Genomic DNA, 23,033 nt, shown 5'->3' on the forward strand with positions numbered 1-23,033 from the left:
AAGCCCACCCACTCTGTTCAAGACTGGGTTCCTGGTGTCCTGGAGGCACGGAGGGAATATGGTAAGCTGCTCTGGAGTGGGGTGTTGGTGAGGCCAGGTTCTCTGAGTCCCCAGCTCCTGGCCACCTGGGCTTTCAGGGTCTGTGTCCAGCCCTGCCTCCTCCCTCAGGAGCCAGGTGCTCCTGAGGACAGGAAGCAACAAACTCCTATGCATCCCTCAGAACCCAGCTCCAAGGCCCTGCTTTCCCCCCTTCCTATTGAACCCTCTATCTGTAATTGGGCTGGAGGGCTTTGGGGCTGAGAATCTGGATATCATGTCCTGCATCCCACAAGCCCCTTCCCTTCATTCCAAGGGGACAGTAATTCTTCCTTCCCCTGCCCCATCACAAAGTCAAAGCCTCCAACTGGATGGTTCTCCAGAATCTCCGGGGCTAGAAGTGGGGGAGGGGTCCTGCCTGCACCCCACCCTCCTGCTGTTTCCTTGACAACCTCTCCGCCCTTCCTTATCACCCCCCTGCCTGCCTCCATCAATGCCTCTCTGTGCTCACCCAGCCCTGCGTCTTCTATAAACATCCGCCTGCTGCTGAGCCAGGGCCCAGGGTCCAGGGTCCTGGGAGAAGCCCAACTCAGAGCCTAAGTTAGCATCCCAGGTGGGCCACGTGGGCGCTGGGGGTTCCTCTGGGGCAGGGTGTGCCACTGACACCTGGTATTGCTTGTCTCTCTCCTTCTTGAGCTGGAAAATGAAGTGGGGGATCTAAGGCCCATCTTACCACCCTGCCTCCAGGCTGTGTTTGTTCCTTGGGGATTTGGCGACTTAGGAAGCAGCCAAGGTTGGCAGGAGGTGGTTCTGAGATGTCCTGCTGGGGCTGGGGAGAGGAAATCAGGGTCCCAGGTCCAGGGCACTATAGTGGGGGCGGAGGGAGTGGTGGGAGCAGAGGGAGCGGGAGCCAGATTCCATCTCTGCAGGGGAGGCAGGCCTGCCCTCAGGGCCACGATAGAGGCCCAGCAGCCTTCACAGTTGTTTATTGACACCTGCTGTATGTCAGGCTGGGCATGAGGTGGGGTTCTCCATGTGAGCAGGCCAGTGTGGGGACCACAGACAGTAAACCTGTAATTTCACTGCCCAGGGGAGAAGTATAATTGGGGGCTTCTCCACTGTTAGCCAGGAAGGTGCCAGGCAGACTGACCTGAGACCTGGGGGCTCCCTTGGCTGGGAGGCATGTTTGCAGGAGCTCATCAGGGTGGGCAGAAATGGGGAGAAGGCCTGCAGGGAGGGGCCCCTCTCCCCTGCCTGGCCCACCTCTCTGCTATCTAAACTGCAAAGTAGATTAACCAGTCCCCCTTTCCCACTGCAGAGCCCTGGGGAACCTGGAGGGAGCCGGCCTCTGGGAACACAGCCGAGTTGTTTTAGTAGCTGTTGGTTGTAGAAGGAATAACAGAGACTGTGTTTCTCATGCTGGGCCCCCAGGTTAGCCCTGCAGCACCCCCTCATCCCCAGATGAACAGCATGAACCCAGATCACTGATGGAAACACTGAGAGACACAGCCGCCTTGGGGCTCTTGCAAGCTAGGGTCTGACCCAGTGACCCTGCCCCCAGGGGATGCTGGGTGTCACACTGGGTAGGGCAGGGATGCTTCCTTACCCCCTATAATGCCAGGGGTAGCCCTCCAGAGGGCCAGCTGCCTTGGGTCAGCTGTGCCAAGAGTACCCACTCTCACTGATGTACCGGGTGCCAAGTGACAGCACCCCCCTCTCCACAGGGACACCTGTGAACCGCATCCCCATCATGGCGAAGCAGGTGCTCGACCTGTTCATGTTGTACGTGCTGGTGACAGAGAAGGGCGGCCTGGTGGAGGTCATCAACAAGAAGCTGTGGCGAGAGATCACCAAGGGACTGAACCTGCCCACGTCCATCACCAGCGCTGCCTTCACGTTGCGCACCCAGTAAGTGCCCGCTCACGCCATGCAGAAAGGACCCTAGGCAGAAAGGACCACAGACCAGGGGGTCACAGAAAGTCCCAGCCTTTAGGCCCTGCTGGTTGAGTGCTCAAGAATTAGCCAGGTGGCGGTCGTGGGTATGGGACGTGCTGCAGGACAGGCATCACGACAGAGGAAACAGCATAGGTGAGGACAGGGGCTCAGAGGACCAGTGGGCATCCAGGCAGGGAGGTGGGGCTTGGCTTCATGCAGACCCCCAAGGTGTCCTGGGTGCCATCCTGCCTCTTGTCCCTGCCTACAGGTACATGAAGTACCTGTACCCCTACGAGTGTGAGAAGCGTGGCCTCAGCAACCCCAACGAGCTCCAGGCAGCCATCGACAGCAATCGGAGGGAGGGCCGGCGCCAGAGCTTTGGGGGCTCCCTCTTTGCCTACTCGCCGGGCGGGGCCCACAGCATGCTGTCCTCGCCCAAGCTGCCTGTGTCCTCCCTGGGCCTGGCCGCCAGCACCAACGGCAGCTCCATCACCCCAGCCCCCAAGATCAAAAAAGGTGAGGGCTGCGCAGGGCCTGGGGCCTGATCATGACTCTGCTTTAGCCTGGCAGTGTGACCTAGGGATGGGGATGTCTCTTTCCCTTTCTGGGTGACCAGGAAGATAGGCCCCAAAGTGGGTGTGGAAGAGGGCTCCCTACCCACTAGTTGTATGCCTGTGGCAGATATTACTAGTCAACTGCTGTTCCTTCCAGCCTTGGCCCATGGCAGGCAGACATCTCTAATCAATTTGTTTCCCCTAAACCTGTGCCCTTGGTGTACATCACGAATCAATAGTTGTTACCTCCAATTTTGTGCCAAGGTGGACAAGGCAAACCATGCCCTATCCTTTGCCCGTGGCAGACATTGCTGCCATTTTTATTGTAGCATTGGTCCAGGCTGCTGCCCATGGATATCTCTAGTCCTTGCATGTGACAGACATTGCTAGTTGATCACTGTATTCTTTTCCCTTTGAGCTTTAGAATTCTTCTGAACACATGGTCCCAGTGTGGGTCATCAAACTGACTGTAATCATCCTCGGAGCTATTGCTCAGTGCTCACTGCCCTTTTCTGAGCCTAGCTCTCGTTATGGGTAAAGTGGAGGAGATTATACCTTTGTGGAGTTGTTGGGGACCTTTGGTGTGTAAAATGCCCAGCGTGCAACACCCTAGACCCCATCCATGGCAGACGTCAACAGTCGATCACCGAGCCTCTGAATCCTTCCTAACACAGAATCACCAACAGCTCATGTGGCGGCCTGGCCTCAAGCAGGCCGGTGCGCCTGTCCGAGGTCCCGTTTCTCCATCTGCCACATGAACTGCGACTCCCTATGTCACAGACTTGGCCCAGGGATCCAGGGTGATCCACTCAGCACCCTGAGAATTCAGGGCTGGTTAGATCTAGGGTGAAGGAGATCTCACCAGTGTCAGCTCCCTCCAACCTCTATGGGCCTCTGTTTACCCTGCCCCAGCCTCGGGGAGTCACAGCCATACCTGTGAATATCATTAGGCATCCGTTCTCTGTGAGCCTGTGCTGGAGCTCAGGAGGACAGTGGGGGACAAAAGAGAGATCTGAACCCGATGGAGCTCATGAGGGAGCTGGGGAAAGATGATTGTAATGGGTCCGAGGGGCTCCTTGGAGCCGAGAGTAGCAGAGGTGGCTGCAGAGACTCCAGGGCAGAGGGGCTGGCAAGTGCAAAAGTTGCAATGGGGTCCATCCTGGAGAGGCAGCCCCCGGCCACCAGGGAGAGACTCAGGAGGAAGAATTGGGAGAAGAGAGAGTGGGTCACAGTGGGACCAGTGAGTGGGAATGATGGGGTGTTTGTTTCAACCGCTGGAGAGGGGAATGGTCCAGAGCTGGTTCTGGGTTTAGGCTCCATGCGTTTAATTTCAGCTCAACTTCTCTTCAGCTCAGTGGCCTCAGGAAAGTTATCCATCCTCTCTGAGCCTTGGTTTTCTCAGCAGTAAAGTGGGGAAGAGGGTGTCTAGGTAGAAATGGGGTTGTTGAGATGGTTCACATTAAGTGCTTTAGACAAAATGTGGCGAGCTCTTGTTGCAATTAGTATTATATGTGTATGTAACATGTGCTACTCCGTATAATACTACTCTCTGTATAATACTACTTAATAACGCCAAGCAGTACTGTATACTGTTACCATCACTAGTACTGTTACCATTATGGTGGTATTTGATGTCAACCTGAGAGTAGAAAGGCTCTTAGCACTTGTGTTTGTTCCAAAACCTGTCCACTTCATCCCTGGAGAGGAAATGAGCACCCCATCAGGGGAGGTATTCAAGGAAGCACCTTCCTGCCTTGTGTGGGAGGCAGGGACTAAGCTACCACCATTCCGTTCTGGCCACCAACTCCTCTTCTCTCCTGTCCAGAGGAGGATGCAGCCATGCCCATCACAGTCCCCGGCCGCCTACCAGTCTCCCTGGCAGGTCACCCAGTGGTGGCGGCCCAGGCAGTAGCAGCCCAAGCGGCCGTGGCAGCACAGGCGGCTGCCCTGGAGCAGCTTCGGGAGAAACTGGAGTCTGGGGAGCCTCCTGAGAAGAAGATGGCTCTGGTGGCAGAGGAGCAGCAGCGGCTGATGCAGCGGGCACTTCAGCAGAACTTCCTGGCCATGACGGCACAGCTGCCTATGAGCATCCGGATCAACAGCCAAGGTACCACCCTGGCGCTCAGACCCTCTGTGCTTCTTGCACAAGCACAAGAGTAGGGCCTCGTAGCCAACATATGTAAAGAGTGCCTACAGATCAAAAAGAAAAAAAGGTAAACAGACCAGTATAAGGAATGGGCAGCTGGGACTCATCATGCGTACTCAGTTGTATCCAACTGTGCAACTCCACGGACTATAACCTGCCAAGCTCCTCTGTCCATGGGATTCTCCATGCAAGAATACTAGAGTAGTTTGCCATTTCCTCCTCCTGGGGATCTTCCCAACCCAGGGATTGAACCCACGTCTCCTGTGGCTCCTGCATTGGCAGATGGATTCTTTGCCACTGAGTCACCTGGGGAGCACAGCTTATAAACTAGTAGGAAAAACTGTTCAACTCCATCTCTTTGGGGCTCCGCAAGTTAACTAGGGGATACCATTTTTCATCCATCAGAGTTTGATAATATCAAATGTTGGTCAGGATGTGGTGGAAATGGGCCCCCTTGGTCCTGCTTGTGGGCCTGTAAACAGGTGACAACTTGGCAGTCTTTTTTGGGGGGCAGGGGGCTGTGCCTCGGAGCATGTGGAATCTTAGTTCGCTGAACAGGGATCAAACCTGTGCCTGCTGCATTGGAAGCATGGAGTGTTAACCATTGGACTGCCAGGAAAGTCCTGGGAATCTCTTTTAAAGACAGAAGATGTACTTGCCCCAGGACTGGCTGATTCTGCTTGGTGTCTAGAGCAGAGCTGATGCAAGGGCTCAGGGAAACTCATGTGTCCAAGGATGTTCACTGCAGATGTTTGCACAATGTCCCTAGTGTGTCCATCAGTAGGGGAATGAATGAACTGAGGCTGAAATACTTTGGCCATTAAAAAGAATGATATGATTTGGGTTTCCCTGGTGACTCAGACAATAAAGAATCTGCAATGCAGGAGATCCAGGTTCGATCCCTGGATTAGTAAGATCTCCTGGAGAAGGGAGTGGCAACCCACTCCAGTATTCTTGCCTGGAGAATCCCCATGGACACAGGAACCTGGCGGTTTACAGTCCATAGGGTCGCAAAGAGTCGGACACAACTGAGTGACTAAGCACAAGCACATTGCTTAAGACTTGTAATCATGCTGTACACCTGAAAAACTTAACATTGTAAATCAACTATTCTCCAATAAAAATTATTAGAAAAGGACTTCCCCGGCAGTCCAGTGGCTAAGACTTTCCACTTCCACTGCAGTGGGCACGAGACTTCCATCCCTGGTTGAGGAGCTAAGATCCCACCTGCTTTGCAGTGAAGCCAAAAACTTTTAAGAAAAAAAATTTTTTTAATTATTAGGGGAAAACAAAAGTTGTAGTCATACAAAAAAGCAAATTCGAGACAAATACATTCCTATTCAATAAGTATTTGTTGAATACCTACTGTGTGCGCTGCTGAGAGATCAGGTCTGAAGCTCTGGAAAGCTTCACATCTCGTGGGGATGACCCACATGATACACCTCATTGCATGGGGGCTGGTTTACGGTGACAAGGGTGTTTTTTCTTCTTCCCGCAGCCTCCGAGAGCCGCCAGGACTCGGCTGCGAACCTGACCAGCACCAACGGCAGCAACAGTATTAGCATGTCAGTAGAGATTAATGGAATCATGTACACAGGTAGGCTGGCCTAGCGTTCATGCCCACCTTGACCATGTCTTTCCGGAATCTTGGTTGCCTGTCGGGTGTGGCTGGCTTAAGCGCAGAGCTCTTCCCTCATGAGACTAGAGTATGAGAGATAGTCTGTGTCTTATACTTAGCCAGGTGCTCAGCAAGTACTAAGTGCTCAGCATGGTCATATCACCTGTTGTGTACTTCAAAAATAATGTGGTCAGACCCATGACTCCTGTAGGCCACCAGGTGGCGATGTTGACACAGAACAGCTCTGTTGCTGTAAAGACCCCATGAGGGAAGGCTTGAGGAGGTGGTGGTGTCCTGGGGGAGAGGGACTTTGCTGGGAATTGCTCAGGAATTGCTTGCCCCTGTCATGTGATCTTTTACATTCTTCTCGACTTGTCTCTCCTCCTGTCCTTGCTCCAGGAGTGCTGTTTGCCCAGCCACCGGCCCCCACGCCACCCTCCGCTCCCAGCAAAGGTGGAGGCAGCAGCAGCCGGGGCGGAAACAGCGGGACCAACAGCAGCAGCAGCAGCAGTGCAGGCAGCCAGGCAGGGCCGGCGGGGATGTCTGCACCCCCCACATCTACCTCAAACAACTCATTGCCTTAACCGCTACACTCCCCATCCTGGGAACCTGCCAGACTGGGCAGGGGGTCCAGGTGGGCCAAGCAGGGGCTGGGATGGCGGAAGATACGGGTGGGGAGGGGAGGTATCCACAGAGGAGCGACAGCTTAACGCCAAAAAGAAAAGAAAAATATATATACATATATATATATATAAAGAAAATTTAATAAAACAGGGGAAAACCAAGGAACACTTGAATTACTCAGGTTTCGGACATTCAGAGATGAATTGTGAGAATATCAAAGGAAATTAGAAATGAGAGAGGCAAATGTCTACTAGGGCTCTCCTGAAGCCCTGGTGGACCCACGTGGACTGGCGTCTGGTTTCAACAGGCCAATCCTGTTTACCTCATACATCCCTGCACTGTGTTTTTTCATTTTTATCTGTTTTTTTTCTTTGCTTTTTTTTTTTTTGTCTGTTTATCACACACTCACCACACCCAGCTCCTTGTGTTGAATGAAACCCCTGAGCCAAGATCAGTTGAATTTTTTTGTTGTTGCTTTTGGGAACTTTGTTGTTGTTTTTTTTAAAAGAAATAGTGAAATTCAAACTCTATAGGGTTTTTAAGAGGTTTTAGGGGTTTTGTTTTGTAAATATTCTATTTTATTCTTGGGGGAGGAATCAAACCTAGGAAAAGGATATATATATCTATATATTTGTGTTCATTCAGGGAAACTGGACTTGAAAAAGGAAAAAAAAAAAAGGCAAAAAAACCCACAAGTAATACCCTTTATTTTTCCCATGACTGATTTGGGTTCGGTTGTGCATTTCCTGTGGTGCAGTGGGCCCAGGACACTGGATGCCTGGGCTGGAGTCAGCAGAGCCGATGAACTCAGGTGCTCTGGGCTGGGCTGGGCTGGCTAGGGTGGGGGTTCATGGTGGGGTCCTGGGGGAAGAGGGGCAGGGATGCTGAATGCTAGATGTCACCAGACTTGTGTTTCAGGCTGGGCTCCTCTCTCAGGAGCCCCGAAGTCTTAACTCAAAAGGAGAAATTGCTGGGGTGGGGGGTGCTCCCCCACCAGCCCCAGGCTCCTGTCTCAGGGATGAACACGGCCTGGGGACTGGCCTTGCCTGAGAGCACTGCTTCTGGGGATGCCATGTCTGGGGGATGGGTGTGAGCCGGCCTTAGCTCAGGGTGAGGTTTCTGGGGCCATGGCACCCTTAACCCCCTCACCCCACCCTATCCCCATTCTCATCTCTTTAACTTTGTCCCTCTATACTTGCTGGGAGCCCTGCAGTGGCTCGAGGAACTACAGGCCGAGGTGGGGCCTGCACTCCTCCCCGCCTCAACCCTGTTCCCCGGGTCAGAAGGCAGGCGTTGGTGGGATGCAGCTGGGGGTTGAGGGCGCCTGCACATCCGTCCTCCTTAAGCCCAGGAGCGCTTTTGGGGGCCCAGTTTCCTTCCGTCCGTGGGACCAGGTAGTGTTGGCTGGGGCTGTGCCTCCCGCAAGGTAGTGCTTTTTCCACGTCCCTCTGAGGGTGGGGGTGGGCTGGGAAGAACGCAGCTGTTCCCAGGTGAGCCTGGAAACTAATTGGACCCCGGGAGCCCGGCCTAACGAGCCCGGAGGGGCGGGGCGCCGCCAGCAGCCTGCTCTCTCCCAACCCAGGCGTCATCTTGTTGCCTTGGAGACCTTGGGGGTGGTCCTGAGCCCCCAGTCTCGTCGGGTTTGCCTTCCTGTGGGGTGAGGTGTGTCTCTGGGAGGGAACCCATTTCTTTGGTGTATCTCAGGGTCGCTGACGCCCCCCACCCTCCCAGGAGAGGGTGGCACAGGGCTTGGGCCTTTCTTCCTGCTTCTGGAAGGGTCTCTCCTCCTGTAGTCTCCCTCTGCAGCGGCACAATCATTGTGGGAGGGGGATCCTTTTGTTCCCAGACACAATCTGCCCCCCTTGTTTGCCGTCCCCCCTTGTCTCTCTGCTCTCCCCTCACCTGACCCATAGTGTGCGGGGCTGCCCTCTGCCCCCCACCCCCTTCCTGCCGGCCTCATAGAGTGGGGGGTGTCTGCTGCGAGTTTTGGTTTCTACCTCAGGTCTGACTCTTGATGCCAAAACCCCCGCCCAGGTTCCCACCTCCCTAGCCCCCCGCTCAGGGTCCCACACGTGTGCTGTTGCATCGACCTGTGTCGTGGGGACCTGGCATTAGGGGACAGAGCGTTGTGCGGGCGACGCCCCCCCACCCCCTGCGTCTGACTCAGGGTGTGCCTGTGGTGCTGGGCAACGCTGATGATTGTAGGGAAGAGGGCATGGGCCCAGAAGGGGGACCCACCGGCCATGGAAATAGCAGAGGGTCCAAGGGGCCCTGCCTCTGCCTAGGTCGCTCCATTCAGCACCCCCACACTCCCAGCCCCACCGATGCCTGTTGGTGTGGGTTTCTGGGGCGCACTTAGCACCCCTTATGCAAACCCGGGGGGACCGGGGTTGAGTGCTGTTCATTCCTGAACAGGTGGGGCTTAGCAGCATGCCTTGGATGGGGACCCCCCAAACTCAGGGTGGAGAGGGGCTTGAGGGGTACCCCTGATCTGCTGATGCTTGTGGACGGGCTGCTTCTAGAACCTTCCTTGTGACCTCCAAACTGGCCACAGGTCTGTAGCTGTCCAGCTGGGGGGCGGGCGGGGGTGGGGGGTGGGCATGGGGTGGCGGGTTGGTTTGTAATAGTTGTGTGTTTGTACAGTCACTTTTCTCACTGTTAGCATTTTTGCCCACCACCATTTTTTTTTTTCCTTAATTTTGCTTCTGCATTTTTTTCTTGGCAAACACGACTTCAGCCTTTCATGCCTGAATTGTGAAATTTCAGTTTCTCTGGGGTTTGTCAGAAGGCGTGGGGAGCACGCCTGAACTCAGGTTAAAGGGAAAAAAAAACCTTCCAATAAAAAGACGTAAAACTACTCTCTACCTCTGGCTGGGCTCAGCCTGTCGCACCTTGGCTGTGGCAGGGCAGCCTGTGACGATTTATTTCAGTTTTTGCAGGATATTCAGGTATTAAAAGGAAGGGGGGAAAAAAGACAAAAAAAAAGTGTGATTTTGAAATTTAAAGGAACACTGAAAGTTTACATTTTATAACATTATTATGCAGATTGTATTTAAACTTCAGAAATATTTAAGACAATTGTAACCCTGTAAAGCTGATGAAATATTAAAACAAGACAAAACACTTCTGACTTTTAACAGAAAACGGCTCCTCTGGTGGGTTTTTTTTGGCGTCGCCCCACCCCTACTCTGCTCCTGGTGGCAGGAGGCTGAGGGCCTGATGGTGAGGTCCCCCAGTGGGGACTGTGCCCCCCAGGGCCACTAAGCCACATCCCCAATGTCCTCCAGTGGGTGTGATGGTGGGGGGAGGGCAGTGGACGACCCACCCCCAAGTCAGCAGTGCCTGGCCCTTGTGGGTGAAATGTAGGGACCCCCACATGCCCACCAGGAGGAACCCAGGCAGTCTTGGCAGCCATATGGGTCCACCCAGCGCCCATCCCCCAGCCTTCCGGCTGTGGTTCAGTCCACCTACACTTGACCTGGGGACCCAAAGTAAGCGCCAGACCAAGAGGCAGACTTAGCCCTGGGACCCTCGGGCTCAACACACCTGGGAGGGAAACCTCTGCATTTTCTGAGTATCCTTTCTTCATCTACCTCTCGCCCCCACCCCATGAACAGAGGACCTAATGGCCTCAAGGTCAGTGTGGCCGAATGGTGGGTAGGACTGGCCTCTTGCCACCTGGCTCCCCAGCATCAGCTGGCCTGGGCCTGTCCCTCCTGCCTGGGTCAGCCCCCAAGTCTGCGTTGAGTGAGGAAGAACAATTCACCCCTCCTGGTGCATGCGCCTCCCCTTAGCCCATTCACGTGGTCCCAGCCTCTGAACCAGAGGGACCTGAAGAACTCAGAGGACAGGGGTTAACCCACCTGCCTCTCAGAGCACCCCTGCCCTCCCCCATCACGGAGGTAAAGTAAAAGTGATTTCTTTTTTTTTTTAAGGCCTTCTGGGCAAACTGGATCGGCCAGTCCAGCATCTTCATTCCTCTGAAGAGGCCCAGAGAGGGGCCCAGAGGCCCTGAGGTTACACAGCCCCGAGGCTGGGGAGGGATGCAAGGAGGGGGTCCCCCTCCTCCCTAGCCTCTCAGATCCCCGCGGAGCCTCCCACTCCGTGCTTGTGAGTAGGCCGGGGGAGCCTCCCTGGAGGTGAAACTCAAAACCACGTCTGATCAGCAGAGCCGCGGGAGCCAGCCCAGAGCCCGAAGAAGAGGGCTTTCGCTTGAGTCATCAGCCTTCCGCAACGCCATTAGTGCACTTAGCAGGCTAGGCGCTGGATTTGATCCTGGGTTCCCGGTCCCCGCCCCCAACCCGGAATGCCCCCTCCCCCGGGCTCCGGCTAGAGGTGGGGAGGGCGGGAGACCGGGCAGTGTGTACCCTCAGCCTGCAAACAGAAGGCGCTCAATACCCGAGTAGGGAATAAAGAACAGGGTTGGGGGGCTTAGACCCAGAGCGGTTCTGCAGACCGCTGTGCCTCGGTTTCCCCGTTCTGCCCCGCCCCTACCCTTACGTCCTCAGGCCTAGGAGTGTTAGTGGATCTGGGACGGGGCGCCAGGCTGGCACCAAGGAGGTCTGGCGACTGGGTGGTCCGAGAGGCCCCCAAAGTGTGGCTTTTGTCCTGGCCTTCTGACACAACTGGTCTGTCCTCATTCCGGAACCAGGCTGGGGGTGGGGTGACCTCTGACCTCACACATCAGCCCAGCTGAGCTGGGTCCCCCGGGAGGGGAAGAGGGGTAAGGGAAGGAGGGGAAGGAGGGGAGGGAGTGGGCCCGGGACTGCACCGCAGCTGCCTGCCCTCCAGCGGAGCCCTGGCCTGCCCATGCCCTGGCTTCCATGTCTTCGACTTCTGTTTGTAACGGGTCCCCCTGAGACCCGCACCTGCAGGGCCCACCTTTCCTCCTGGAACCCCGGTGCTTGCGAACTTAGCCAGGGGAGACCTCCCTAGAGGAGCACGCAGACCCAGAGTTCAAGTCAGCATTCCCGACTGGCCCCTGGGGAAACTGAGGCCCAGAGCTGGGCAATGACTTGCCCCTCTGCTCAGGAGGACCGGGTTCAAGCCCTGAGTTGGTGGTTGGAAAAAGGCCATCTTGGCCCACCCCTGGGAGCTGCACGGTGTCACCGTTCTCAACTGGGGTTCCACAGAATGCCCAAGATTCAAAGAAAGATGTGGTTTGGGGAAACCGGTATCCGGAAAATGAAAATAACCATTCAAGGTGTTTCATTTTTCTTATTCACATTAAGAACAAAAAAAGTTTGAGGAACCGGGGTTCTAGCTCCAATTCATCTTCAGACTAGGTAGTACTTGCCTCAGTTTCCCCTTTTGGAAGCTTCTGGAGATTTGGACACTCACCTCTCTCCAATTTACAACAGTCCTTCAGTTTCACATTCCACACCCCTCCCCCCAACTTCCCTGGGATAAAATAAAACTCAGGTCCCCATGTCCAGCTCCCCCCTCCACGGTCAGCCTCAGGGCCGTTGTTCGCGCGTCTGTCCCTCTTTCTCTTCAGGACACCTGTTCAGGGAAGCCCTTCCGACCGATCTGGCCGGTAACCCCTGACATCCCCTGACGCCCCGCCCCCTGGTTGCTGCTTGTTGCTGTTGGCCTCTGGGGCTTGATCAACTCCCTCCGGCATCTCGGTGAATGGCTCGAGACTGCCACCTGGCGGCCGGCCCTGGGCCTGCGGAGTCCCCGGCTCCGGCGCCGCCTGTTCTCCAGGAAGGCCCCCTCCTCCCCTCTCCTGCCCATCCTCTCCTCCTAGATCGCGCGGCGGGGTTGGGGAACATACACAGCACCCAGTCCCCATACTGCTTCTGGGTACACCGCCCAGGACAGGCATGAGACCGCGACTTTTGAGCGAATTCTCCCTTTTCAAAGGTTGGCAACTAATTCCCTATTTTAAATGTACTGTTTGCGGACACAGCCTGCAGCCGGCAGCTCTGACGCGAGGTTGAGTGCTCCCTAGATTTCACGATTTGTTCCACCTGCACAAAGTTGCTGAAATTAAAATGTGGGTTTTGTGGCCCCCTAAGAAGCGAGGTCCAGGGGGAGGCGGACCGTAGGTCCACGAACACACATCTAACTGGCTATGTTTTGAACGCCAGCTACATGTTTTGTTGGGGTTTCCCTGGTGGCTTAGCCGGCAAAGAATCTGTCCGCAATGCAGGAGACATAGGTTCGACCCCCGGGTCTGGAAGATCCCCTGGAGGAGGGAATGGCAACCCACTCCAGTATCTTGCCAGGGAAATCCCATGGAAAGAGGAACCTGGTGGTCTACAGCCCATGGGGTCGCAAAGAGTCGGACACGACTATCACTACCTGTTATGTTAGGAGCGTAGCCTGTTCTACGTGCAATGTCTCGATCCTGTGAGGTCGGTACTCAGTATTTGCACAATTAGAAGATGAAGAGTAATCTGCGAAGTTGCGTGCTTGGCCAAAAGCGGCCAGTGCAAACGGCCAAGCCAGACCTCCAGGCTCTGAAGCTACTAACTGCTCTCAGGAGACTCTAGGCCTTGGTTTCGCCATCTATTTTTGGAAGAAGTATCCTTCTAAGAGCTCTAACCAGGCGGTGCACCCCTTATTTTTCGCGGAGCCGGAAGATAACTCAGCCTGGTTCATAGGACAGCCCCCCAAGCCACCTGCCCGCGCCCAAGGCGTGTGCGCACGCGCAGGGCAGCCGGCCGCCGTGAGCCAGGCAACCTGTGCGCCGCTCTACCCGGCACGGCGCAGTCGCCCGCGTCTCGCTGATGATGACGCACGTCCGGGGCGGTGGAGAAGGCAAGATGGCAGCGCCCATGGAGGTAGCCGTGTGTACGGACTCGGCGGCCCAGTTATGGAGCTGCGTTGTGTGGGAGCTGCACTCTGGCGCCAACTTGCTCACGTACCGCGGAGGCCAGGCAGGGCCCCGCGGCTTGGCGCTACTCAATGGCGAGTACCTGCTGGCCGCACAGCTGGGCAAGAACTACATCTGCGCCTGGGAGCTGCAGAGGAAGGTGCGGCGGCGTGCTCCTGGGCGCCGTTGGCGAGCTGCGCTGCGCTCAGGGGTCGGGGGAAAGGGCGGTGGAGGCTACATGGACCCTGAGCCGGGGTAGGAGTGGGTAGTCCCGTTAAGGTGTTTTGCGCACGCGCGGGCCTGGGGTCTTTTGGGGGAAGGTAGGGAGTCGCGCGCTCGTTGTGATTGCGAGCGGCTAGGGCGCTGCGCGCACACGCCGAGCTGAAGGTGGACAGCTGCTTCGGGGTGGGGGTGGGGTTGTAGCGGTGCGCACGCGCACAAGGAGCGCCGGGGGTGGGTCCCTTGGGGGCCCTGCGCGGGAGCCAGCGTGTTAGGCGAGAAATTTAGTTGAAAAGTGTTTGCACTAGGGGTTCCGTCGGTATCCTGAGCTTGGAGGCTGAAGGTCCGAGGCATGAGGGAGCCCGCTGAAGGGTGACTTAGGAGCCTAGTGCACTTATCGTTCTCAGAGACGCCACCTTTGGCCATTAGGGCCCATGATTAGAGAAACTTAAAAATACAGCCCTTGACGTTGCTTGCTGCCTGCTTTTGCCAGCTAACATCTCTTTGGATGGGTTCTGTGTTCTGGCTTTTCCTGGTGTGGTCCACACACACACTTGAGAAGTTGTTGCATTTTAGAGATCTGGAAACCGAGGCTCAAGGTCCCAGGCGACACTTTAGTGGGGATTCAGGACTAGGGCAAAAGCTGAGTGGCCTTTGGGTCCTCCTGGACCCTCTGTGCCTTCTCCACCCGAACACCCGGGTGTCCCTCTGACCCCCAGTCCAGAGAGGTGCTGTCCTGCTTTGAAGGAGATTCCACAGGCCTCCACCCCCACAATGCATAGCATCAATTGAAGTAGATCCGTCTTTGCTGAACCATGGATTTGCTCAGAGTATCCCATCCCCTGCTTCCCTCCCCACCCCCACCTTCTTTCTACTCCTGGACTTACCAGCTGTCTCCTGCCCCTTCCCCAGCTTCCTCCCCGATGAAACTCAGAGGCCTGTTCTGTCTCTAGGACCAGCTTCAGCAGAAGATCATGTGCCCAGGACCAGTAACCTGCCTCACCACATCTCCCAATGGCCTCTACGTCCTGGCAGGGATCTCAGAGAACATATACCTGTGGGAGGTGAGCCCAGGGACTCAGAAACACGAGGGTGAGCTCAGCCTGTTGGTGGGCTGCTGGTCAGACCACTGAGCGGGTTGTCACTGACAGGCTGTTATGTTTGGGGGGACACTCACCTCCCTTCCTGCGCATAGTGCAGTGTCCAAGATCCCAGGACAAAGCCTTTCCTGACCCCTGCCCGGCAACCAGTTGCAGAGGGGAGAGGGAGCTGGCAGTCTCACTTCCAGCTCTTAAACCTCACTTTGCGGTTCTGAAACTAGGAAGCCTTGCCCAAGTGCAGGGAGAGAAACTGAGGCACTCACCCTGTGGTAGACATCCTCCTCTGCTGTGGTCAGGCCAGTGCAGGGAGTGTGGGCAGATTTTAGCAGCTGGTCCACCATCATTAGATGGCTCCAGTGGCTCGCCAGTGGTTGGCCCTTCTTGATGGGGGAACAGTCTGGGGTCCATCTCCCCTGCAGGTGGAGGCTGCCTGGCCTAGAGGACCCACCCTCTAGGAGAATTCCTGGCCAGCGTGCATCATGACCACAAGGGGGCGCCCCACAGGGCCTCTCTGGCTTGGGCTCTGACTCCTGTACTCTGTGGACCTTCTCCCCTCCCCTCTGCGGATGAGTGCCTGGGTGTCTTTGTCCAGGTGTCCTCACAGAGACAGTGGTCACCTCACTCCCCTGTCACCTATCTAAATGGATTGTATTTCCAAAGACTATATTCAAGTGAGGTCACAGGTTTTGGAGGTTGGGGTGTGGACACGTTTATCTGGGTGATGAAGTTCATCCTACCGCAGCTTCACTGCCCTCTCACCCCTGCCCAGCCCTTCCCTGGTGTCCCTGCCACCAGGGGCCTCCTCTCCTGCAGCCCAAGCTCCCCCATGGTTCCCAGCAAGAGCCCCACCCCCAAATCAGAAGGTGGTCACTTGCGGTTGTGACCAGTGCCACCCCTTCGCTCAGAAGGCAGTCGCTTGCAGCTGTGACCGGCTTGTCACAGGAGCTGCGAAGCCCTGGTGCAGGGGCCATGGGGGTAGGCTCTCCCTGCAGGCTCCCCACCAAGCCAGTGCCTCTCCCCCCAGGTGTCCACAGGGAACCTTCTGGTCATCCTGAGCCGCCACTACCAGGACGTGTCATGCCTGCAGTTCACGGGGGACAGCAGCCACTTCATCTCAGGGGGCAAGGACTGCCTAGTGCTGGCCTGGAGCCTCTGCAGGTAGCACCATGGCCCCAGTGGCTACTTGTCCAGCTGTGACTCTGGGCAGGCAAGGCCTTGACCATGAGGGCGGGAAGCAAAGGGCTCCGGGTCAGGCGGGCTGGTACCAGGAGGACATGGGGCCGGGTTGCCACCTGGAGATGAGGTGAGGGCGTGGAGATGCCCGCTGAGGTCTGCCCACCCCCTCCCCAAGCGTGCTGCAGGCAGACCCCTCCCGGACCCCTGCCCCCCGGCACGTCTGGTCTCGCCACACCCTCCCCATCACAGACCTGCACTGCGGCTTTGGGGGGCCCCTAGCCCGGGTGGCCACCGCCTCGCTGGACCAGACAGTGAAGGTAGGACCCTCACCCTGCCACGTCCCCCGCAGTGGATGTGAGCTGAGCCCAGCTGGCGGGTTCCTGGCCCAAGGGAGAAAGCACATAATGTCCTCCAAGCCGGCGGCTCCAGACAGCTTTTGATCCCCTGACACTTCCAGCCTCAAGGACGGCCAGAGGGTGGACAGTCTAGGCCTGTGTCAGCTTGGAAATTCCCACTTGGCCACTGCTCCTGGCAGCTCCTGACCAAGCCTTAGGGGATTCAAGGGCGTCCTCAGGGTCTTCGTTCTGATTGGGGGATTCGGGGCTGACCTGCTGGGGTCCTGGGGGCTGACAGTCACTGAAGTAGGTGGTGGACAAGGGTCCCTGAGCCCCCGAGACCTCTGTGGCGACAGTGCTTGTTGGAGGTTCTGTGGGACCCAGCCTCCCAACCGGTCCTTGGCTCTCACACCGCCACTCGCCCCCAGCTGTGGGAGATCTCCTCAGGTGAGCTGCTGCTGTCCGTACTCTTTGACGTGGGCATCCTGGCTGTGACCATGGACCTGGCTGAGCATTACATGTTCTGCGGCGGCAGCGACGGCTCCATCTTCCAGGTCGATCTCTGTACCTGGGTGAGTGTCTATGGGCAGCAGGGTCAGGGGACAGGCTTGGGGCTAAGGCACTGCCGGGCCCCTGCTCACCTGCCCTCCTGCATCTGCAGCCCGGGCAGAGAGAGAAGAGCTTCCAGCCAGAGCAGGAGCACGGGAAGGTGTTCAGAGGGCACAGGTGCGGGGACCAGGCAGGGACAGGGGTTGGAGGGGGGTTGCTGCCCTGGGGCACAAATGCAGGCCTGGTCCTGCTGCTGCCCCGCCCCCAGCCCGAGCATCCTGGGAGCCAGCTGATGCATTCATCATCAGGAACCAGGTGACCTGCCTGTCGGTGTCCACGGACGGCAGCGTGCTGCTATCGGGCTCCCACGATGAGACTGTTCGCCTCTGGGATGTGCAGAGCCAGCAGTGCCTCAGGACAGTGACCCTCAAAGGTGGGTGTGGCCACCACCACTGCTCCCCAAACCCAGGCAGGGCAGAGGAAGGACTCAGGGCCCACCTCGTGGAGGGCACAGCCTGGCTGAGGGTGGTCCTGACCACCTCCACCACCCCACCCGCAGGCCCCGTGACCAACGCGTGCATCATGCTTGCACCCGTCAGCATGCTGAGCTCCGACTTCAGACCAGGCCTGCCCCTGCCCCACTTCAACAAGCACCTGCTAGGCGCAGAGCACGGGGACGAGCCGCACCACGGGGGCCTGATGCTGCGCCTAGGCCTCCACCAGCAGGTACGCCTCACCTGGCAAGGGCAGGGCACCCTTTCCCACTGAGGCTGGGCTCTGTCCGCTGTCTCTGAGCCCCGGAACCGCACAAGACTGCAGGGGCTTCTGCACCCCTCCGTGGGACTTGATGGATGCCTGTGCCCAGCATTGGCTACTGGCCCAGAGCAGCGTGCCCAGATGGTGTCCAGCAGGAGACAAATGGCCTGGAACAACAGCAGGGTCCAACCATTTTGCCAGGCCGGCAGGCTGTCCCCACTGGCTGGAGGCATTAGCTGACTGCCTGGCCATCTCTGGGAGTGGCCGACTGACTCGGCTCTTGTGTTTCAGGGGTCAGAGCCCAGCTATCTGGAGCGGGTGGAGCAGCTGCAGGCGGTGATGTCCAGCACGCTGGAGAAGGTGGGAGGAGAAGCAACCCCAAGATGGGGAAGGGGTGGGGCCCAAAGGTGGGAGAGCAAGCCTGGAGGGGAGAGGCCCAGGGTGGGTGAGGGGCTGGGTTCAAGATGGCCAGGCTCACCTCAGGTGGGCTGCTAGGGGCAGTCTTGGCTCAGGCTGCTGGAGAGGATCTACCTGCACCCCTACTCGCCATCCTGGACTGTAGGGACAGTGGCCTTCAGAGCAGGGCAGAGGTCTAAGCACCCCCCGGCCCAGTCTGAGTGCCCCGCCCTTCCCCCAGAACGTCTTGGGAGGCCAGGACCAGCTGCGGATCCGCGTGACTGAGCTGGAAGATGAGGTGCGGAACCTGCGCAAGATCAACCGTGACCTCTTTGACTTCTCCACACGCATCATCACGCACCCAACCAAGTGATACGTCTGGACTCGCCCTCAGCCGGCAGAGCCCACAGCCCAAGCCTGTTCTCTGCAAGGTCCTATCACTTGGATTGGCACCCCCACCAGGGTCTCAGTCCAGGGTGGGTGGACTGGCTGCCCTGCTGTGACCTGCCGTGTCACATGAGTGCTCTGCTATTTCTAACAAAAGACCTAAAATCCTACCTTTCGGCCTCCTTGTGCCCGCTCTGGGCTGAGGACCCTCGCTGTGGGACCTGCCGGGGGGATTCGCCACAGCTATCACAGAGTCCAAGTCCCAGACATAACGTCTAGAAGCCTGGGTTCTCACCTGCCAGCCCTGTGCAGCTCCCAGGGGGCCGGGCCTTGGGCCAGGTCCCCGGGGCAAGAGTAACTCAGGGACAGCAGGGTGGTCACACCAGGCCTGTCTCCCCAGCCTGGCTCTGGGCAGCCGACTCTTGGGTGGCAGCCAGTTCTGGGCCAGAGTCATCTCAACCAGAAAGTTCTTGGTGTCAAGGGCCTGAAAGAAGCCAACCTCCCCTCCTCCAGCACCACACATACATACACACTGTGCAGGGTAGACGAGGACGCCACTAGTTGCCAGCCGAAACCTGGATCCCAGCCCAGACTTGGGCCCTAAGCCTCCCATGGAACCTTCCAGAAAGCTGCCCCTAAGTGACAGTCTGTTTAATGGTCCGGAAAATCCATGTGACTTAGCCGGTGCTTTAGTAACTGCAGCTCCTGCTTTTAGCTGATGGGTGTCCTCTCCTGGGGCCCTACAACCCCCTCACAGCCCACCTTGCCCTCAGACCTAGACAGGTTTACTTGGGGCAGTCAGGTAAGGAGTCCTACTGGCCTCCATGTTGCAGTCACCCCACAAGAATAAGGTTCCAGCAGGCTCTGGGCTCCTGGTTGGTCCCTGGCAGCAGGGTGAGGGAAGGGGACCTGGGGGCTCAGTGTTCCCCTCCTCACCCCTTGGTCTCCAGGGGGTCTGGAAGGTGGGGAGGGCATCAGGGTTGGCTGAGGCTCCCCTGGGGCCTAGGGCCATCTCTCCTACATGGCCCCATTTCCAGGTGCTGCCATCCTGTGCCTGGTGCTTCTCTGCACCCCGCCCATCTGCACTCAGCTCATAGTTAAGTGACTTGAGAGGAGATGCTGGTTGTGGAGGCCTGGGTACTATTCTCTGCATCTGGTCAAGTCCCAGGCAGGAGCTGGCAGGGGTCCAGCCTCGGGGGGTCACCTCCACTGGCTCAGGCATCTTCCCTGAGCAGTAGGGGTGCTGTTGTCATTGCCCAGAAGTTCCAGGGCACCCTCAGCACAGCTCTGGACCTTCAGCTGCTGACTTGGGTCCTGGGGTCCCTCCTGGCTTGCCCAACACGTCTGTGGCTGCAGCCGAGGGGACCGTGGCCACTCATGGCCCCTGTGGGACTGAGGGTGTGCACCCCTGTGCAGGGATGGTGGGTCCCACCCCGGGGTGGTCACTGTGATGACTCACGCCTGAGAGGTAGTCTCAGCAGGGCCTAGGGAGAGCTTCCAATCAATGTGCAACCAGCCTTGCCCGAGCTGTCCTTGCTGCCAATTCATGGGGGGCCTGGAAGGTCCCCTTCCCCCTTCCATAGGCCACACAGAGTACAGAGAAGGTCCCTGGTGGGCTGTAAGGGCTGGAGCCCACTGGCCCCTTTCCCTGAGATCCCCATGTGGCCTCGGACAAGCCACTGTCGCCCTGAGACTTTGTATTGTCACTCAAAGGAAACATGTCCCTCCTTGGTTCGTGAGGAGTCTTCAGGTGCCAGTGTGCATCTGTGTGGGTGCCCAGCACAGTCAGTACTCCTGTTACTTGTCAGAATCTGTAGAAATCCAACCTAACCCTGAATCCTGGGCCATGACTGCCAGAAGGGGAGGTGCAGACTGCATCTGACATTCTCAGGTGACTGGCTGAGTTGATGGAAACCCTTCCTGACCAGGACAGCTGTTATTTAAAAAACAAGTGTCAGGATGTGGTGAAGGTGTCTTCTGAGCACTTGTGCATCATTGGTGAGAAAGTGAAAGGGTACAGCTACCCTGGCAAATAGGAGAGTCATCAAAAAGTTAACCATCACCATGTGTCCCAGCAATCCCACTAGAGGTACCTTGCCCACAGAAATGAAAGCAGGAGGCCTGAAGAGATGTTTACCCATGCGTGTTCACATCAATGTGATTCACAGCAGCCAAAGAGTGGAGACAACCAAATTGTCTAAAGATGATGGATGAGCAAGTGGTTCTTTTGCATGGTGGGATATTACTCAGCCTTTAAAAAGAGATTCTGACACGTGCCACAACCTGGTTGGACCTTGAGGATGGACATAATGCTTAGTGAAATAAACCAGACCCAGAAGGAGGGACTGTCTGATCCCACTCACAGGAGGTCCCTAAAGGAGTCAGATCCACAGTGAAAGTAGGTGGTGGGGCCAGGGGCTGGGGGAGGGGTTGGGGAGTGTTTCATGGGGACAGTTTCTGTTTGGAAAGATGAGAAAGTTCTGGAGATAACGGTGGGGCTGGTTGCACAACAATGTGAATGTGCTTAATGGCATGAGCTGTAGACTCTAGAAATGGTTGAAATGGTGAATTTTGCATTATATATATTTTACCACATTTAAGGAAAAAACCTCGCCTGTCTTTGTGTTTGATGTGAACTACTACCAATGCCCTGTAAAGCTGGGAGCTGAGGTGCAGAGGCCAGGCGCCCACCGCGGGTCACCCAGATGGGGGCAGTCCCAGTTTCCATCAGGGCCCTTCTTCACTGGCCCAGGAGATGGGGAGATAGTGGCCAAGTGGGCCTGGGGGGAGGGGAGATGTGGGGGCTCCCGGGGCTGCCCCCACATGAGTCCCAGGAAGGCCTGAAGAGCTGCCTGGTGTGTGCCTGCTTCCTAGAATCATCCCTAGCAATGTCCATTGAATGACTGTGCTGAGGGCTATGTTAGGGTGAGGAAGTGTCCCTCCCCAGGCTGGGTCCCTATTTTGGAGGACTCATGCTGGTAAAGGCATCTCTCCCCATGGTGGAATAATGTCCTGGTGGTCCCTGAGGGCCCTTTTCAACTTAGCACCTTACCCAGAAGAATGGGGTGGGGGAGGCCTCCCTGGTATGACTGTCCTTGTCCTGGGATGCCTGGCCAGGTGGCTGGATGAGGTGGCCTTGTCACCTGGAAGCCAGTCAGCCATCCAGCCCTCATTAGTCATCTCAAAATTCAATCTATGCTGCTGGCATTTTTATTCATCTAATGGAGTTTGTTCCGAGCCTCTCGAACGCTGGCTCCAAAAGGAGATTTTGTGTGTGTGTGTGTGTGAAAAAAATAACTGAGTGTAGACTCATCCGTTAGAGCTGGAATGATCTGGACAGATCTGCTGCCCTGTGCCCTGCAGAGTCTTGCCCTCCTGTGGAGGCTTTCTCTGCTTGCCCACCTGGGATGGGAGTGGGAGGAGTCCATGCACTGCGCCGCTGGGGCCCTTGCTTGACCAGTGCTCACTGAGCATCTGCTGCATGCCAGGGGCTGTTTCTCATGGAGAGGCACAGAGAATGTAGGAGGCTGAGGGATTGGTAGGTGGTGGGGAGCTATGGAAGGTTCTAGAGCAGTGGGGAGTCATGTAATCAAGTGTCCTTGTCCAAACAGTTGCTCAAGCAGAGTGCCTACTGTGTGCAAGCACTGGAGACACAGCATTAAACAAGCCAGGCTCACCCCTGTCTCCCAGAGTTGCCCACTAAATAAAGTAAATAAAGCAGCAAAAAGATGACAAGTGTGTGATGGAGTTAATGTAGGCAGGGGTGATGGGGTGTGTTCTGCATCTTTCAGGGAAATTTTTCAAGCAGGGGCATTTGGCATTGGGTCTTCAAGGGTGAAGAAGAGTTGTCTGGGTCAAGTTTCCTGCCCACAGTTGGAGGGCATGAGATCTGCCCTATAGGTTCCCATCAGACAGGTCTGCTTCAGTTTCCCCAGCTGCCCACGATGGTAGAGCACACCCAGGGGGGTTGGTCTGGGTAGACACTGCTTCTGGGGGAGGGAACAGTGCTGCTGTGTGACTATGGAGGCAAACTGACCCCTTCTGGGCCTTAGTTTCCCTGCCTTATCAATGAGAAATATTTCCAGGCTGGAGGAGGGGGATGAAGGATCCAGGGGTGAGTGTGGGGACCAATTTTGATGCAAAATCCCTCCCTGCTGCTAACCTCGGCTTTCTCATCTGTAGAGTGGGCACAGAGCCCACCCCAACCCCCGCCTGTTGAGATCATTTGAGCCTCAGTTTCTCCCCCTGCGTCGTGGATCCGATTCCTCCCAAGTGGCTTCCCTGGCACTGAGGGACCAGGAGGGGAGAGGGCGGGTGAAGGCGGGTGGACTCCAGCAGGGAGGGAGGAGCCGGCCCGGCAGGGGCGGAGAGGGTGCGGTGTG

The 23,033-nt window shown here is 56.8% G+C and overlaps 2 protein-coding genes across 3 annotated transcripts in view; both read left to right on the plus strand.

Annotated features, from left to right (window-relative positions):
- The window catches only part of ARID3A (AT-rich interaction domain 3A), a 28,205-nt gene extending 21,332 nt beyond the window's left edge, over positions 1–6,873 (plus strand). Inside the window, exons 4-8 of the mRNA XM_052644021.1 lie at positions 1,761–1,944; positions 2,240–2,487; positions 4,351–4,632; positions 6,170–6,268; positions 6,689–6,873. Of these exons, the coding sequence (XP_052499981.1) occupies positions 1,761–1,944; positions 2,240–2,487; positions 4,351–4,632; positions 6,170–6,268; positions 6,689–6,873 (998 nt within the window). The remainder of the gene's footprint in view (positions 1–1,760; positions 1,945–2,239; positions 2,488–4,350; positions 4,633–6,169; positions 6,269–6,688) is intronic.
- Positions 6,874–13,650: 6,777 nt separating this feature from the next.
- On the plus strand, positions 13,651–21,038 carry WDR18 (WD repeat domain 18). 2 transcript variants are annotated; one of them, XM_052642900.1, is made up of 10 exons: positions 13,651–13,893; positions 14,906–15,016; positions 16,077–16,210; positions 16,404–16,545; positions 16,992–17,135; positions 17,225–17,289; positions 17,421–17,545; positions 17,672–17,838; positions 18,160–18,228; positions 18,506–21,038. In XM_052642900.1, exons 1-10 carry the CDS (start codon positions 13,651–13,653, stop codon positions 18,635–18,637), a joined length of 1,332 nt encoding a protein of 443 aa, XP_052498860.1. In that variant the 3' UTR covers positions 18,638–21,038. The 2 variants fall into 2 exon arrangements, with proteins under 2 accessions (XP_052498860.1, XP_052498861.1); XM_052642901.1 differs by lacking the exon at positions 16,404–16,545 and having other exon boundaries at positions 13,679–13,893.
- Positions 21,039–23,033: the final 1,995 nt, after the last annotated feature.

The sequence above is a fragment of the Budorcas taxicolor genome, chromosome 7, assembly GCF_023091745.1.
Source record: "Budorcas taxicolor isolate Tak-1 chromosome 7, Takin1.1, whole genome shotgun sequence".
Lineage (NCBI taxonomy): Eukaryota > Metazoa > Chordata > Mammalia > Artiodactyla > Bovidae > Budorcas > Budorcas taxicolor.